The 19,042-nt window shown below is 46.7% G+C and overlaps 1 protein-coding gene across 16 annotated transcripts in view; it reads left to right on the forward strand.

Annotated features, from left to right (window-relative positions):
• ADGRB1 (adhesion G protein-coupled receptor B1) overlaps positions 1-18,643 on the forward strand; it is a 300,832-nt gene extending 282,189 nt beyond the window's left edge. For all 16 annotated transcript variants that reach the window (XM_051771931.1, XM_051771936.1, XM_051771932.1 and 13 more), the window contains 3 exons: positions 123-158; positions 1,806-1,910; positions 15,852-18,643. In XM_051771931.1, coding sequence (XP_051627891.1) covers positions 123-158; positions 1,806-1,910; positions 15,852-16,049 — 339 coding nt within the window. In that variant the 3' untranslated portion in view covers positions 16,050-18,643. The remainder of the gene's footprint in view (positions 1-122; positions 159-1,805; positions 1,911-15,851) is intronic.
• The last annotated feature ends 399 nt before the right edge of the window (positions 18,644-19,042 follow it).

Raw genomic sequence — 19,042 nt, forward strand, 5'->3', positions numbered from 1 at the left:
TGGAGTGCCAGAGAAACATGTAGGAAGAAGGAAAAGGAGAAGGACTGTCCCTGTTTTATCTAATCTGATTGTATCAACCCCTCACTAACCTTCACCCTTCTCTTTCTCTCTCAAACACCCAGCGGAGGAAATCTCGGTATGCAGAGCTAGATTTTGAGGTGAGTACATCCCTTTTGGAATGTTCTTTTTGAGGGATAGGATGAGAAAAAGAAACAGTGCTTTCTTTTCTTTCTCTAGCCTTCTTTCCTGCTTTTGCCAAAGAGCTTCTTCAAGGGTTTAAAACTGGTGGGTTGGAGTTGTGCTGGGGTATCAAGGCTTAGCCTGTGCAGCTAAAAAAATAGGGGATTTATTATTAATGACCTTCATAGAATGAGCCTGGGTGGAAAAACCACTGTAGGTAAGGAGATATCTGTCCTCACACCTGAGGCACAGAGTGGATTGTTCTGAAAAGCCAACCTTTCACAAAGGGTCTGTGGGGCTGATGAGCGTTAGTGCAGCGATCCTCAGTCCGTCCTTCCCAGAAGGGCTGTCCTTTCCTTCTCTGTCCTTGTCCGGTTCTGGGGAGGTCTCATCTGGAGTGCTGTGTCCAATTCTGGGCTCCTCAGGGCAAGAGAGACATGGAGCTCCTGGAGAGGGTCCAGTGGAGGGGGACAAAGATGATTGAGGGATTATCTGATGAGGAAAGGCTGAGGGAACTGGGCCTGACTGAGAGGGGACCTCCCCCATGTCTGTCCATGTGTGCAGGGAGGGGGCAGAGGATGGACCACACTCTGCTCAGGGGGGCCCAGCAATGGCACAAGAGGGAATGGGCAGGAACTGATGCCCAGGAAGTTTCACCTGAACATGAGGAAGAACTTCTTTGCTGGGCAGTGACCCAGCACTGGAACAGGTTGCCCAGAGACAGTGTGGAGTCTCCCTCACTGGAGATATTCCAGACCCCTCTGGACACAATCCTATGCCCTGTGCTCTGGGATGACCCTGCTGGAGCAGAGAGATTGGACCAGATGACCTACTGTGGTCCCTTCCAACCTGACCCAGCCTGACCCCATGATTCCCCTCACAGCTGCCACTTCTTCCAAAGCAGTCACATTAAAGGCCCAAGAGCTGGAATCCCTTAATGCTGGAATCACTTCAGAGCTCCAGGCTGGGAATTTTGTCTGAAATTGAGGCACCATGGCACATGAAAGCTGCCACCTTCTCCACTCGTCTAGCCCTTGGCAGAGCACAAGGACAAGCACATATGGAAATCCATATTCAGTGTGCTCTCACATGCCAAGGGAAGTTCTTACAGGAATCAGTCTTGTCCCCCCCTTCTGGGCAGTAGAAGGTAGAAGTGAAATGCAGATGGGTCAAATTAAAAAAAAAAAAAAAAAAAAAAAAAGAAATTATGGAACAGTTTCTGGTGGAATTTCCCCAAATTCTTCATGTCTGTGTATTTACTGGTGACTTACTGAGAACAGGGTTTTCATGGGGTCAAGTATCAGTTAAAGAAGGTCAGCAAAGCTTCCTAGGTCTGTCTAGTAGAACATTGCCAGTCAAGCACAAACTGTGCAGCATAAAAAGTTGGTTCTTGCAGGTTTAGGGTAATGGTACAGTCAAAAATTAATAATTCTTACTCTCTTCCGCCATCTCACCTTGAAAATAAAGGCAGTGTACTGTGGGTCCTCAGGAAATGTTGAAGATATTTAGTGCACAGCAGATTTCACCTGCAGGGAGACAGATCTTGGATTTTGTAACTCTGGGAGGAGGAAATGCTCCTTCTGAATTTGGTTTTGCTGACCTGTGGCCTTTTCTGTTTGGTCCAGAAAATCATGCACACGAGAAAACGTCACCAAGACATGTTCCAAGACCTGAACAGAAAACTGCAGCACGCAGAGAAGGACAAGGAGTCTCCAACAACGGACAGCAAGGTCAGTCAGACACTTCCAGAGCCATCCTCTCCAACAGGACATTGGGAAGCAGCAGGAAAGTTTAGGAGCACTCACTGAACACTTTCCCTTGATTTTCTGTCCATGGGTGTTGTAACAAACACGTGCACCACAAAGGACAGGGAGGCTCATAGAGGTGCCACCAGCTCGTCTCCTGGTCAGCAGCCCAGAAGGAGGATGTTTGTCCTCGTGTCTGTCCATGGTGTTGTCTGCTTTGTGTTTGTGTCTGTTGTTTGCATTCCCTTTCAGGCCATGTCTTTGTACCCTGTACATCCACTCATAGCTGGCAACTGGAGATTAGATGAAATCCAGGTGGAAAGGGGAGAGGGCAGGAGGAGGGGACAGCAGGAACCATCTACCCGATGTTATGGGGCCAAGTCAGAGGCCAAGGTGGCAGGGATGGGTTGTTTAGGAAGGCCACAGCAATGAGATTGAAGCTGTGGGGTTGACAGCACATCTTGAGGACTGAACCCTGATTAAATGTGGGTTACTGGTGGCAGCTGATCACCACATCCATGTGATATGGGAATATAGAAATGGGCCAGTCCAGATGAGGACAGGAAGATGCTCCGAGGACCGGAGCACCTCTCCTGGGAGGAAAGGCTGAGAAAGTTAGGATTGTTCAGCCTGGAGAAGAGAAGGCTCTGAGTTGACCTTGTTGTGGCCTTTCAGTACCTAAAAGAGTTGGAGAGGGACTTTGGGCAAGGGCCTGGAGTGACAGGACTGTGATGGTCAACAAAGGGGAAGGGCTTTAACCTGAAAGAGTGAAGGTTGAGATGGGATATTAGGGAGAAACTTCTCCCTGTGAGGGTGGCACAGGTTGCCCAGAGAAGCTGTGGCTGCCTGAAAGTGTTCAAGGCCAGATTGGACAGGGCTTGGAGCAACCTGGGCTAGTGGAAGGTGTCCCTGCCCATGGCAGGGGGCTAGAATTGGATGAGCTTTATGGTCACCTCCAACACAAACCATTCTAGGATTTCATAATATACACAGTTTTCCTCAACAGGAGCAAACTTCCAAGGAAAAGGAGACTTTAAGGAAGGCAGTTTGAGAGAAGCAGCTTTTCAGAGGAGCAGAGATGTGGGACTAGAACCAGATATCAGGAACCTGTGTACTAAGTGATGTAGATGATACAAATAAAGGAGGGCAGGCTGGTGGCAGCTTCCACATGTCTCAGCCAGCTGGGCAAGGACTGAAAGGATGCAGGGAAGTCTGTTGGCTCCAGCTGAAGGGAAAAACAGGTGTCAGAGCCAGATTGGCAGTACAAATTAAATTTGGGGGTTGCTTGCACTCAGAAGAGGGGCAAGGTGAGCTAATTATGACATTCTTGGTCATTTATAATCAAAGTCCCTCATGACAAGAAAGACATTGAGGGGCTGGAGAGGGAAAGGGGCTGGAGCATAATTCTGATGAGGAGCAGCTGAGGGAGCTGGGGGGGCTCAGCCTGGAGAAAAGAAGGCTCAGAGAGGAATTTTTTGCTCTCTACAACTCCCTGAAAGGGGTTTGTAGCCAGGTGGGGGTCGGTCTGTTATCCCAGGTAACAAGTGACAGGATGAGAGGAAGCATCTCCAGTTACACCAAGGAAGGTTTAGTTTGGATATTAGGAAAAATTTATTCACTGAAAGGGTTGTCAAGCATGGGAAGAGGCTGCTGAGGGAAGTGGTGGAATCACCATCCCTGGAAATGTTAAAAAAACATATGGATGTGTTGCTTAGGGACAGGATTTAGTGGTGGCCTTGGCACCACTAATGGTTGGACTTGATGATCTTAGACCAACCTTAAGGATTCCATGATTTTAAGTCAGATCCAGGATGCAGCATGACCAAGGTGGGGCTGATTTTGATGGGACTCCCTTAGAGGCAAGACCAGAGCTGAGAGGGTGATGGAATGAGAGGTTTAGTTTGGTTTTTGCGGGAAGCAGAGCCCTGCAGAGCCTTTGTTATCTCCCAGCATTGCTGTGCTGAGCTCCAGAGGTGTGATCCCAGCAAATCTCACTTTTATTGCCCATGGCAAGGTGTCATTATGGGCAGCAGGATGAGAGGGATAGTGGATCTAGCAGGCAGGTCCAGATCAAAGGAGCCTGTGGTGGCCCAGAATCCCAAAGTTTCACTGAGCATCATCTCTCTGCTTTATTTTTTCTGTTATTTAGGATCGATGCAGCTATAAACCCAAAAATGCTTAAACACCACATACAAGCTAATCCATGGGATGTTTGCAGCAGGGTTTTATAGATTGAGGTGTCTTTAGCATTTCAGAGATGTATCTGTGTAGAATTAAAGTTGCCACTGTCAACATCAAAGGGCTCTGAGCTGCTGAGGGGAGCTCTAAAGGTGGCCTTTGCATATTGACTGAGTCTTATTCAAGTTGGGATTTTCCCTGGGATCTAATCCAGGAGGGGGAGCTTGTGAAGATCAGTATTGGCAAGTCAGGAACGGGTATTGGTTTAAAAACCTCCAAAGCAGCAGAAAGCAAAACAAATAGCTTTTTTTTTTCACCCCTTTTTCTACCATTTGCTGCTGAGGAACCTGCTGGAACCTCCTGCCCCATCTTCAGCTTGCCCTGAGGAGGCAAACTGCAGATACCAGGGATTAAAGTAACAACAAAAGAATGTTTTTCTCTTTTATGTATGTTTAGGTTATAAAATGCTGGAGTGTTTCTTCTGGTGGCAGTGATAAAACAAACGTTAGCGTAAGTCTGGCTTTCACTTTGCATCAAAGAGCATTCCAGACCTATCCCAACCCCTTCCATAACGTGAATCCAAACTCATTCCTTCACCAGCAGGAAATTCCTTGCCTTGTGGGCATGAACAAGGCCGTAAGGATCCTGGGATACCCTTGAACTCTTCCTCACCATGGAGCAGGAGGGATATTTTATGGGTCTAGTCCGTCTGCCTGCGTTGCTGTTATCTTTGATTTCTCTTTCAAATAAGCAACCACAAAGTCAAGCTCCCAAGTCTCTCCCCAGCCTTGGCAGTTTCCCAACCTCTCCTGGCAGCATGTCCTGTTGTCCTCAGTCCTTTCCAAGTTATGATGCTTTTCCTGATCTTCTCACTCTTCCTCTCTCCTCCTTCAACTCCAAGGTCAGGAAGGTGCTGCTGAGACTTGAACTAAATAAACTGTTGTCTCCACAACACAGACATCCTTTGGGAATTCCTAGGAATGATGCTGACCATTTTTAGGGATTTGGTTTGGATATAAATGCCAGTCCTCTGTACTCCACTGCACTGGCCAAACCTGATTATCCTGTCACAATAAATACGTAGTTCATATCAAATGAACTACAAAATTATCGGATTTTAAGGAAACACCAACAGATTACTGGGATGAATAAACAGCTTTTCTGTCTCTTTAGGAAAAGGGGTTGAAAATTCAACCATCACATGTGTTTACTGCTGAGAATTTCTCCAGATTCATTGGTAAAACATCAGTTTTAAAGGGTCTTCAGCAAAGAGAAGGCTTGTCCCAGCACATATATTCCTGCTCTCCAAGTATCCTGACACATGGAAACTTTGGATAAGTGTTACCTCTGTGTACACTTGAAAGATGAAGAGGAATGTCCTTTGCTCACTGTCCCAGAGTTGTTCCTGCAGAGCTAGAAACATAATCAGGGACTCAGAGAATCATTAAGGTTGAAAAAGACCCCTCAGATCAACCATTAACCCCCACTGAACCACGTCCTCAAGTGGCACATCTTTTTAACCCCTCCAGGGATGGGGACTCCACCACTGCCCTGGGCAGCTGGGCCAGGGCTGGACAACCCCTTCAGTGAAGAAATTTTCCCAAATATCCAATTTAAACCTCAACCTGGCACAGTCTAAAGACATTTTCTCTTGTTCTGTCACTCGTTACTTGGCAAAAGAGACTGACCCCCACCTGGCTGGAACCTCCTCTCAGGGAGTTGTAGAGAGTGAGAAGGTGGAGACAGGTTTGGAGATGGATTCTGCTTTCCCATCACCCCATGGCCAAGGGGTCCTAATCCACATCCCATTGAAATTGAGGTGTCCTTTCTTAGGCAATAAACCATATTTTTTCAGTTTATTACGTGAAATCTATTCCATGTGACATCTAGGTTTTAAAATCTCTACCTCAACTATAAAATGCTCCAGTTGGAAGCACCCTCAGCTATTCCTGATGAAAATCACGTGGACCAAAGCATACAGAATCTCACATCCACCTGCCCATTCCCCTGCAGCAGAGTGCAGGGGTCTCACTCATAATGGCTTTAAGCTGAAAAAATGTGATTTAGTTTGGATGTAAGGAAGAAATCCTTCCCTGGGAGGGTGGGGAGGCCCTGGCACAGGTTGCCCAGAGAAGCTGTGGCTGTCCCATCCCTGGAAGTGTCCAAGGCCAAGTTGGATGGAGTTTGGAGCAACCTGGGATAGTGGAAGGTGTCCCTGCCCGTGGCAAGGGGCTGGAACTAAATGGTCTTTAAAGTCCATTCCAACCCAAACCATTCTGTGATTTGTGGCTTTATGGACTAATCAGGGATGTGGACACTGTTACCCAAAGCTCATTTTTCAGTGCTGGAGTTAAGATATGAGCAGCAAGATCTGATGGCTGCAAGTTGAAAAATCAATTTTTTAATGCATCTAATAGATCTCTGTATGACCTTCCCATGACCCTTCCAACTCAGGATATTCTAGGATTCTGTGGTAAATTTTGTCTCCCTTCACATGTCTTGAACTTCACATAAAGCAAGGAAGGTGGAGATGATTTTTTCCTTACTCAAAAGGAAGTTACAGCGTTGTAGGCAGGACTTCTTTGCTCCTGTTATGCTGGAATTTGGGACAGATTATCTCTGTCCACCTGAAGAGATGTGAAATCTAAAAATAGCATCTCAGGAGCAGGTTTGCTTTGCTCATCCTCCTCCCAGAGGGCTTACAGCCAGCCTGTCTGTGGATGTTTCACACTGTTACCCTTCCATTTTATCCCAGACCAAACTGGGAGCTGGTGCAGACCCTGAGCAGAAAACTGAATGAGCTTTGTGTGTTAAATATTTATCCTCTTGGGCAGCTTATTTGCAACCAGGAGGCTTGAAAGGAACCAAAAGGCTTGGAGACAACCACAGCAGGATTTGCATCAAAATACCCCTCCCCCCCATCCATCCCAGGCATCCAGAGGAAAATTTAAAGCTCTCCTGATGCCTGGGATCCACCAGACCCTCCTTTTGAAGGTTGCAATGAGCAGTGAGCGACTTCCACCTGGACCATAAATATCTCTTTGTAGTTTTAAGGCATATTCTGCTGCCCAAATTGATGGATATTGGAATGTGAGGTTGGTACTGACTCACACAGCAGATTTCTTCCTTCCTAATCACTCCCATCACTTTGAGTCGTTCTTTACCTCCCATATTGCTACCAGAAAAAAAAATCCCGTTGTTGTAAACCTCTCTTCAAGTTTCTTTCTGTGTTTAAAAGCCTGACCTTTGCCTGGCAGACTGCAGGCTCCAACATGCAGTTTCTTTCCCTGTTTCCTCCTAAATATACACAGTTTCCAGGGTTTAAATTCTTGTAGCTGGGAGCTCTTCACATTAAAGCAGAGTAGTGACTGTTTTCAAGCTGCTTTGTGCTGCACAGGAAATATTTGGCTGTGCAGAGCTGTGTTCTCAGACTAAAGCATCTCCAACCTTGCTACTCCCTGGGATTTAATTGCTAAAGAAATTCCAGTGCTTGGGCTGGACATCCAAAGGGGTTCACATGCTCTGCAACAGCTTGGTGTGAAAGTGGAACCTTTGCAGGCTTTAAAAAAAGCCAAGGTTTTGCTTCTGCTACAGTTTGAAAGGAATGGAAGTGACACTCCTGCCTTCCCCCTCTGCTGGAGTCCTTTGATCCAGCTCTATTAGGGAAGTTTGAATCACATACATATTCCTCTTTTCCTGCCATCACCTGGCTTTGCATTCATTTTAAACCTCTTTGCTGGTGCTGAGGTCAGAGCAGAGCTCCCAAATTCCTCTGATTTACTCCTTGCTTATTAGCAACTTGCTGTGTCCTGCTCCCTGCAGCTGGAATGGCTTTTGCTTTGGCTGGAGCCTTGTCCTGGAGCTCACAGACAGGATCAGGGCTCAGTTTGTAATTCATGGAATCACGGAATGGTTTGGGTTGGATTGGATTTTAAAGAACATTTTGTTCCAACCACCTGCCACGGGCAGGGACACCTTCCACTATCCCAGGTTGCTCCAAGCCCTATCCAACCTGGCCTTGGACACTTCCAAGGGATGGATTCACAACTTCTGTGGGCAAAAAACAACTCTCAAATCCAGCCCCATCTCTCTGTTGGTCCTGAAAAAAAAAAAAAGCAATTGCTTCAAAATCCAGCCTAAAGAGATACAAAGGGGATTTTTGCCTTCCTGTGAGTTTTTCCTATTTCATTATAGGCAGTGTTTCTGTCTTGATTCCTCACTTTCTCTTCTCACATAGAGATTTTTCTCAGCTTTCCTCTTTGGACACCTGGAGATGTTCCCATTCCACCAACACTTGCTTTGACATCTGACAGAGGGGTGAGAAAAAAGGGATCATGGAGTGACAGGACAAGGGGGAATGGCTTTAAACTGACAGAGGGCAGGGTTACATGAGATATTAGGAACAAATTCTTTCTGTGAGGGTGGGGAGGCCCTGGCACAGGTTGCCCAGGGAAGCTGTGGCTGCCCCATCCCTGGAAGTGTCCAAGGCCAGGTTGGATGGGGCTTGGAGCAACCTGGGCTAGTGGAAGGTGTCCCTGCCCATGGCAGGGGGTTGGAATGAGGTCTTTAAGGTCCCTTCCAACCCAAACCATTCTGTGATTCTGTGAATATTGATCACTATTGCAGCTCATCCCCACTCAGGGCTCTCTGTCTCCTTGGTGTTCTCTGCTCCATGACAGGATTAATCCTTTGCTTTCTGACCTGTCCTTTCCCTGGCTGACTGGGAAGCCCTGCTCCCAGGTGGGAAAACTTGGCTCCTATCCATGGGAACCTCTTTGCCTGGGCTCAGGCTGGGGGTGGAGGAACTCAAGTGGTGGTGGTTGTGTCACTCAGGGTCATTCTCACTGAGGAATCAGAAAATTGGGAAGCTTTGCTCCTGCTGCTGCTGCCTGGGTGTCCCTCTGCAAGGGAAGCTCCACTTCTGTGCACAGTGTCTCTGTGCCACATCTTTAATCCTCTTTGCACTTCTTAAAGGCTTTAGTAGCTAGCAAATTTTAAAGCCAATTAGGGCAGTTTTTATAGGGAGGAGCTCTGCATAAAGTCCAGTAATTACTGCAATAAATTCTGTTATGAAAATGACGTCAAACCTTAATTCCTTCAGCCATAAACCATCTGTCAGCTCCTGGGTAGCCAAATATACTATCAGTCAGAAGTTCACCTCCTTCTGTACATCACCTGACACCTCCTGTTCCAAGAATTAGGCATCAGCTCCTCTGTATTGCTCAAAGAAACATCCTATTCCCTGTATTCCCTGCTTCAACACCAGGAAGGGGCCACCAGCAGATTGAACTCTTGGTTGTGTAAACTCTAACATCTAAATAATTCTTTATAGAGTCTAAATAAAAGACTATTAAAAAAACCCCATGCTTTGGGTGCTCCTGGTCCCATTCTGAGTCCCTGGGTGCCCCCATCAGGCAGCCTTGAGTGTTTTCAGCATTTTAGGGAATTTATTCCTCCCTATCTTCCCAGTGGGCTCTTCAGCAGACCAGAAACGTTGTCCCAGAAATGGCTGGGATGTAAACCAGCAGGACTAACAGCAAGAACAGTCCGGAAAACAGCCTGTTCCTGGTGCTGGTGGGACCACAGGCTTTCTCTGCAACTCTCAGGATGTTTAGGAGTCGATGCAAAGAGCCCCTGAGGGTCTTAAGACCTCCTTGATCCAGTGCCTGTTCACCTTCACTAGATTTTGGCTCACAGGAGCCCCTTCAGGTTGGATGAGCTTCTGAGAACACAGAAGCAGAAAACATATTTTTATACCCCTGCACATGCTGAGTATTTCACGTTCCCTGACTGATTTCCAAGTTAAAACCACAAATTATTTCTCCTCTTTTTCTTTCTTTTTTTTTTAATGTAATGCAATTCTGACCAAAGTCAGCCCCTTCCTTTCGTTTTGCTTTTCTCCTCAATGAAAAATAAAAGAGAAAGCAAAATCTTTGTAGTTCAACAGCATAGAATGAAAGAGCTGCAGCTACTTGTTTCCAAGAAGGAAAGGAAAATTTATCATTCTCCCAAGGAACAAGGTAGCTTTCCCATTTTCTAATCACTTTTCATTGACATTGATCCAAAGATGGATTAGACACTGTGGGCCACATTTATCTTCCAAATCCCCTGCTCTGGGCTCTGAATAACTTCATTCTGGTCCTAAAGTCATCAGTGTCATGGGGAGGGACTGTTTGGGTCATGAAATATCCTTCAAGTTGACACTGGGGGCAAGGAAAGCAGCGTGGGAGGAGCTGGTTCCAGGGGAGTTATCACTGTGGAAAGCACTGAGCTGCTCTGCAGGTTATTCAGGGTAAATATAAAAATCAGGTGTTAAAAATGGAAACAAGCAAACCCAAATAAAACCCTAAACCCCACCAAACCAACCCGGGGAGATCCAGCTGAGCAGGTCACACATTTCAGTGTTTTTGGCTGAAGGGTGAAATCAAAGCTGTGCCTCAGAGCAGCCAGTTGGGCTCCTGGGCCCTATTTCTGCAATACACGGATGCTGCTCCCAAGGGAAAGAGTTGCACAGGGATACAAGTGCTCTGGATGAAGCCAGGCTGGATCCCTGAAGGCACAATGATGGGCAGAAAAGTGTGGAGGTCGAGGGAGGTGATTCTGCCCCTCTGCTCCACTCTGGTGAGACACCACCTGGAATGTTGTGTCCAGCTCTGGGGTCCCCAGCACAGGAAGGACGTGGAGCTGTTTGAGCAAGTCCAGAGGAGGCACCAACATGATTAGAGGGATGGAGAACCTTTCCTATGAGGAAATGTTAGGAGAATTTGGATTGTTCAACCTGGGGAAGAGGTGGCTTCAGGGAGACCTTAAAGCACCTTCCAGTGCATGAAGGGGCTCCAAAAGAAATGGAGAGGGAATTTCTACAAGTGCCTGGAGTGACAGGGCGAGGGGGAATGGCTTCAAACTGACATAGAGCAGGGTTAGATTGGATTTCGGGAAGAAATTCTTCCCTGTGAGGATGTTGAGGCCCTGGCACAGGTTGCCCAGAGAAGCTGTGGCTGCCCCATTCCTGGAATTGTCCAAGGCCAGGTTGGGCTGAGCTTGGAGAAAACTGTGTAGTGTGTGGCATCCCTGCCCATGGCAGAGGGGTGGAATTAGATGGTCTGTAAGGTCCCTTCCCACCCAAACCATTCTGTGATTCTGGGATGATTCTCTGAAGACTCTAGGGTAGGGAAGTACCTGCTCCACCACCAAGACCTTTCCAAAACTACCAGGTGACTCGTTGGGGAGTCTACCAGGACCAGCTTTAGGAGGAGAGGCCTGTGTGGATTATCCCAGTGCACTTTGCCTCTGTCTTTCTTAGGGATTTGGAGATTTTCGTTGGCACTGCATCTTAAATGCCTTTATCCCAAATCCTCTCCCTCCACCTTAAAGATTTACAGCCAAAATTAAATCGCAGCTCAATGAAGGAGACTCTGAGTGCCCTCAGGGGGCTGAAGACCTCCACTCTGCCCTGTGCAGCAGGTTTTACCCCACCTTGGAGTCTGGGTGCTCCCTCCTTTCCCACCCCTCCAACAAAGCCTTCTGCTCCGCCATCCTGGCACCGGGCAGGAACTGATAAACATCCCCCCCCTTCCCAGCGTCCAGGGGCTCCTGGGCTGTGTCAGGGCAGAGTGATGGCTCTGTCTCTGTCCCCGTGAGTTCCTGGCAGAGCAGCCCCTGCTGCTTTCAGCCCCTGGTTGGAGCCATTCCTGGCTGGCTTCGAGGCGCCAGGCCCTGCGCCAGCTCCGGCGCCTTTTCCAGTCGGATTACACAACCCTCTCTCTCCAGGTTTTTTCTTCTTTTCTGGGCATAGTTCAGTTTTTCCTCCTGTCTGCAAGGATTGCTAAGACCCCACAGTGGAGCTGGAGGAAAATGCCAGAGCTGAGGCGTGAGCCCAGGGGCTGTTTCTCTGTGCTGTTCAAGTGGCCGAGGCCCCATAAAAACCTTTTCCATATGGAGGGAAAGAAAAGGGGAGCTGTTCCCAGGAGCCTGCTACCAATTCCCAGGGTGCCTGGTGCCAAGAGGAGATTTTCCTTTGTCTCCCAGCATCCTTGGCAGAGCTCAGCCAGGCTGATTATCCAGAGTGGGCACCAAGTCCTTCTGCACCCACCCCTGAGATGGCACCTCCGCTCACATCATTAGAGAAGTCTAATTCTCCTCTGAGAGGTGGGAAAGTAAAAGCAAGGCTCCCTTCTCCATTTCCTCATTTCCTAGAGCTCTTCTTCATCTTTTAGCTGTAAATAGACATCTTTGGGGTTGCTCAGCCTGCTGCAGTCACAGCCAGGTAACACATCACACTGATGAGGTGGGTGGAAACCACCACGTGGGGTTGGACCCGTGGCCAGTCTCTGCCTCCTTTCCATGACAGAGTAAAGAAAAGCTTGGAAAAATGCAAAAACTGGGCAAGCACATGGTGGTGCATCTTCAAGTGATCCCCAAGACTCCGGTAGTTCATGCTCAGAGACCCCCTGATGCAGAATGATGTCACTTCACTTCGTAGTACCAAGTGGATTTTGCTTTTTGGAATGTTTCCACCTGTTTTTTATAAGTTTGGAAGTTTTCAGCATGAGCAGAGAGCTGTGGAAACGTGGTCTGGAGTTTGGCTGGGCCCCATGTGCAGGCTCAACTCCTGGGATTCACTCCTTGGTGTCCTGTCCTGCTCTGTAGTTCTCATGTTGGAAGAGATGATCCCTCCCATCAGTGATCCCTTCCTATCATCCAAAAGTCCTCTTTGACATCCGTCCACAATCCCTTTTAAGGATGGAAGATCATAGTCTGAGGGACTTTCCTCCTCCATAACTTTGTTCCTGGCTGGAAACTTGCCACCTTTATCACTTCCCTTGTATCCTTCTCCCAGGAAGCCCATGGAGTGCACATAAAATTCAGGATGCAGGTGCACTGCCAATAAAATATTTGCTGTTTCATTCTCTCTTCCTTTCTTAATTTTTCTCCTCTTAATAACTCCCAACATTTAATGTCTGGCTTTTATCACCACTGAATAATTATTGGAGCCCTTGGGTGTTGTTCCCCGGTGCTGGGTCTGATCAGAGGCCACTGATGGAGATGTGAACTTATAATTGGTTTTATTGGAGTTTTTATTCCCACAATTTCTGTTCCCTGCATGGATTTGCAGCTACTCTGGCTCACTAATCCGTGACAAGGAGGGCTCTGAGGTTTGCTGATCACGTCCAGTGCATGATCAGAGCTGGGTGCACCCTCCCCGCGTGAAGGAGAGGCTGAAGGTCGGGAATGTGGCAGATGGAGAGACTGTGAAAACAGGGATTGGCTGGGAATAGAAGAACCTGCTGCTGAAGGTGGCTGTAAATAATGCCAGCAAAGAAGGACTTTCATTTGAGGGGGAAAAAAATGGAATTATTTATGAACTTCATGCCTAAGATCCCTTGTGCTGCTCTGTTAAATAACACAGCTGTGGACAGTGGGAACTTTAAAAACTTGGTGGGAGAAAACCAAATGTTTTTCATTGGAAACTCTGTCCTGAGCAAGGCTGTTTTTCTTCACCTTTTGGGAAACTTTACTTTCATTCCATTTTTTGTTCTATATGTGCTTTTCTCTCTTTGTGCCCCTTCTCGCTGCATCTTTTGAGACATTCAGTGGTCTGCAAAAAACACTGTAGGTAGAAATTTCCCTTCAGGAAGCCTGAAACTTGTCTCATTAAGACACACACAGAGATAAATAGGTTCAGCTTTTAGTAGCAGTGATTTTAAAATAAGTTAAAAAAAGAAAGATAATGGAATAAGTCAGGAATTTTATCACCTTTTGCATCTCATTAGTGTTAATCACCATTGTGTTAAATAATGGAATAAAGTAAGAATAACACCAACAGCATTAGCAAATTCTGTATTGGAGAGTTGAATGAAAACCTCAGATGAGGATTTCAAGAACTGGAGTGTTTTATATTCTTCTGAGTAATACTTTTACAAAACTTTAGTAAAAAAAAAAAAACAACAAAAACAAACCAGCAGCTCTCAAAGGACTTTAAAAATATTGGTTTTCTCTCTTTGAATTAAAGATTAAAATCATATTTATTAAGATATTATTTATTTAATAAATAAATAATTGTTTATTATGACTTAAATACAATTTCAGTTTTCACTTTCCATTGAGATGGTTTGTACATTAACCACCCTCTAACCACCAGATGCTCTCACCCAGAGCCTTCTCCCTGGGAGTGGGGAGGAGGCAGGACCAACTTCAAGCCCATTATATTTTTATATTGAAAGCTAAAGTTTGGAAAAGCAGAAATCTGTGGCTTGGGTGATGCAGCAAAAGCTGCCCCTGTAGGGATAATTCTACAACACCTTTTCTGTCAGCACTGCAGTTTGGAGGTGGGAAAAACACCAGGCTTCCAAAAATGTCTTAGGAAAGGACAAAATGAGGCAGCTGGATTAGTGTGTGGCAGATGGGCTTTCAGGTTTCCTACAGGGCTCCAACAATCCCTGCAGCCTCCTGGAGCACAGTCAGGACCCCACAGCCCCTGTGTGGCTTCATCTCTCCTCAATCAATCCATTTTGGTGGCAACATCGAGCTGTGGCACGTCCTGGGCTGCAAATCATCATGTCTGTGTCCTCAACCTTCTCCCCACGCTTCTCCTCTCCTTGCTGAGTCCTCCCTGGAGCTGCTTTCCTCCCACCCTTCCCTCTTGCTGCCACTTTCCCTCTGTCAGGAAAAGGGCTCTGTGCCCCTGTCAGAGTCAGGGGAGCCTTTCCTTGCCCAGTACTGGAGTGTTTTGTGGGGATGATCAGCTGTGAAAAGCATCACTTGTGGTCTGAAGGGTGGAAACTTAGTGGAACAACTCATTTAAAGTCTTTCCACGGACACCCCTTCATATACACACATCTTACAGAACCTCCCCAGAGCCTTGTCCTGGTGCAGATCAGCAGAAACACTGGAATATATCCCCTGGATCGATATCCATGGTGGGATGCCGTGGGAGACTTGGCAGACAGAAGTCAATAAAGCCTGAGAGGCTTGGGGTGGAGTTGATGGAAGTGTTTTCAGTTCCAGAGCTCATCAAACAGCAGGGCCTCGCTGGTGAGACACTGAGCAGGTTCTGCTGCAGTTAAAGAGCCTAAAAATAGCTGTGCTGCACAAGGAATGTGCATCCATATCAGATGCAGTGTTATGTACAAAAAGACCTCATTGCAATCTGGATTTCATAGGATGGTTTGGCTTGGAAGGGACCTTAAAGCTCATCGTGTTCCCTGACATGGGCAGGGACACCTTCCAGTAGCCCAGGTTGCTCCAAACCCCATCCAACCTGGCCTGGGACACTTCCAAGGATGGGGCAGCCACAGCTTCTCTGGGTAACCAGTGACAGGACCTCCCTGCCCTCCCAGGGAAGGATTTCTTCCCAATATCCCACCTAAACCTGCTCTCTGTCATTTTTAAGCCATTCCCCCTTGTCCTGTCACTCCATGCCCTTGTAAAAGCAGGAAAACAATTTCAATTTTCAAAACCATGTTCAGTTTTTCAGTGGAACTGCAAGTGGCAAAAGCTTGAGCTGAAAGTCAAAATATCTAGGCATTAGTTGATAGAGATAGCAGTGGACAGAAAGCAACATTTTCTTCCTGAAAATGGCAAATTTGCACACCAAGTGTCAGTTTTATCCACTTTATTTTGGATCAGGAGCTACAGAGAAAAAAGTTGTCTTTGATGCAAGAGGAGGTAAAAGCATGGTATTTGTTGCATGGTACTAACCTATCTTTCTTTCTCTCTCTCCTTTCTTACACTTCCCTCCTCTTGCAGCAAGAAAAACAGCAGACACCAAACAAGAGACCCTGGGAAGGCATCAGGAAAGTCCAGTCCCCACCATCATGGGTTAAAAAGGACATGGAACCCGTGGCACAGTCTCCCCTAGAACTAAAAACTGTAGAGTGGGAGAAAACAGGGGCCACCATCCCCTTGGTGGGACAAGACATTATTGACCTTCAGACAGAGGTCTGAGCAGAAAGGGAAGAAAAAGGACTTTTTTTTTTCCGGAAAACAAACGAAACAAACAAAAAAAAGAAAAAAACAAACAAAAAAACAAACAAAAAACCACGTTTTAAAGAAATGATTAAATTAAATCGGAACTGAGCAAGAGAAGTGTTTGGTTTCTTTTGAAACCTTTGGTAAGATGGAGTAACTTTTGTATTGTTTCTCAGCAGAGAGGGGGAAATATTACTTTATAGAGTATAGTAGCTGTAGGTTCAGGACAACACGAGCTTTCCCAGGTAGGACTGGAGAAGAAGAGCCTGGAGGAGAGCGAGGAGGAGGAAGAGGGTGGGGAGGGGCTGCAGGGGACGAGCCCTGCCGAGATGCTCTTGGGTTCTGCACACCAGGAGAGCCTTCCTGCTCTGCCACCGGGAGGTGTGGAAGGACCAGCGGCCCAGCAGCCACCACGGAGGGCCAAGAAGATCGGGGTTGTTTGGGGACCACGAGAGCGGGAGCCTCGCGGGGACGTGGCCTGGCCGGGGGAGACCCGGCCCTGGGGGGCCCATCCTCGTCCCCCACCTCTCCCTCAGCAGCTCATCCGAGAAGGAAGGAGGTGGGATGCTCCAAGAAAACGTTCCCACTCGTGTGCCACGCCGTGCCCTGGAATTGTGGCACATCCACGGCAGGTCCTCACGGAGCCTGGAGGGGGAATTGGTGGCATGAAGTGGCGAGGTGAGGTGGGGCTTCCTCCTCTCAGCCCTCCGCAGCAGAGCTCCTTGGAGTTGTGTCCCTCAGGAGTGGGACAGGCACAGGAGCACAGGACCAGCTCCAAATCCTCACCCCACCTCCAGGGAGAGGGTGGAAGGTGTTGGAAAACAGACCAACCAGAGGAATGTAGGTCGTTTCATTGACTGTTAAATAGATAAACTCAGCACCGGGGCCTTGCAAAGGTCCTTTGGCCTCATCCTTTTTTTTTTTTTTTGTTTGTTTGCTTTTCTGTTATTTTTCCTTGCTTTGGGACTTCAGATTTATTCCAAGCTGCCCCTCCCTCCCTGGAAGGCAGAGAGAGAAAGAGGGAAAGACAGACCTGCCAATGTACCTGGAGATATTGGAATACAGAGACGTTGCCTTAGGACATTGAGACAAACTGACAACACGAATAACGTCCACTTGGAAACAAAAAAAAAAAAAACAAACAAAATAATCTATTTTTTTCCTTCTTCTTTTCTTTTCTTCAATAAAAAGAGAACTTGAAACCCGAGACCTTTCTTTTCTTTGGCTCTTGTCATTTCAAATGCCTTTCTGTGCCAGGCATGGGGTGAGGATGCCACCTGCTGAAGGTGGAAGGCAAGTTGCTCCATGGAAAGTTTGGGATGGTGGGAACACACATAGTGTTTTCCTTTGTTTCATTCAGTTTGGGCTGCGGATATTTTTCCCCTGGTTGCCTTTTCTTCTCCCTCCCCACTGCCCAGAGCCAGCAGGTTTGTGGTCCTACACGAAGGAGCTGATCAGGAGAGCAGGACACCCCTCACCATAACATCCTGTCTTTTCATTCCTCCATGAAAACAAAGCAACAATTTTAATTTTTTTTTCTTTCCTTAAACACTTCTCAAGGTTATTTACAAAAAATAAGATACCTACATTTTCACCCCAAAAAGTGTTGTGTGGTATTTTTATCATTAAAAAATACCTCCCTGACATTTTGCACGCAGATTTCACTTTTTAAATTATTTTTATCATTCCCAGCACTTGTCTGTCTGATGTTTGGAACAACTCTCTCAGTTTTGGAGGTGGGTGGTGACAAACCTCTGGTTGTGAGTGGCCAGAATGTGCCAGAAAACAGTAAAACTTGAACAGGGTTCTGAGTTATTACTCTGTGTTTGGGTATCTTTTTAATTAAAAAAAGAACAAATGTTTTTAGGGGAAAACTACCACTGGATACAAGATTTCAAACCAGTCACTACCCCCAGCTGTGCTTCCCCCACAGGCAGATGTTGCTTTGAGTGCCAACATCTGCTTTGACTTTCCTTTGGGCCACCTGGGTGTTCTCTAAGGACAGTGGCATTTCCTGTGCCATCAACTGTAGAATGTGAAGGATGGAAAGGAAAACTTAAAATAAATCCAAATAGTTCAAAAAGAGGGGAAAGTGGTTACTTATAAAACTGTGATATAATTGTTCGATTTTAGATTATTCTCTGCAACAGGAAAGCACAAAGGCCTCCCTCAGATGCCGGGTTGTATGATATTGTAATTATTCTAATTACACACTATGAATTTTAGCATACAGATATCTTTCTACTGTGTTTTAATTATTTTCTCTCTTTTTTCCCCCCCTTTCCTCTGCCCAACCTACCTCTCCCTCTTCACTCCAGCCTTCCCCATCCACCCATTCACTCCTTTGCAGGACATTAAGGATGTGATGTAACTACAGAGATAAATGTTTGTTTAAAAACTGTTGATATTCGACTTTCTCTGCTCAGCTCCTCTGGTTAATTCTGTTTTCCCGTGCCCTGCCCCCCTGCCATTCCTTCCTCTCCTTCCTCTCCATGTTGGTCAAATTTTTATTTTTTTTTTTCTGTACAGTTTTCAGAGCACAAAATGAATGTGTCTTATTTCTAATAAAAGAGGTGGAAACTCCAGCCCTGTCTGCTTTTTAAAAAGCGCCCCACGTGTATTTTCATCGCTCCTGGGGGCTGGGAAACACCTCTCCTGACCCCACAAGCTGCACCTACTCCGGGAGAGTCCTGACCTGGGGCTAAAGTTACCCAATCTTCAGCTTTGTATCTTCTGGACACCCCTAAAACTACATCCCCCTAGGATGATTATTTCCAGGACACGAGGAATTCCCTTTTCTGTGCAGCACAGGCTGGTTTTCTGCAGGTTTCTCAAACCCACAACCTGATGCCTCCTTCCCAATATCATGTGATGATTTTACAGAGGTCTGGCAGCAGTTCTGGCACAGGGATGTTGGGTTATGGTTTCCAGTAAGTCAGGGTAATGCTGATGCTGCCCTGCAAAGCCAA

Source organism: Manacus candei, unplaced genomic scaffold (assembly GCF_025592945.1).
Source record: "Manacus candei isolate 608988 ecotype Guabito, Panama unplaced genomic scaffold, ASM2559294v1 h1tg000148l, whole genome shotgun sequence".
Taxonomy (NCBI): Eukaryota; Metazoa; Chordata; class Aves; order Passeriformes; family Pipridae; genus Manacus; species Manacus candei.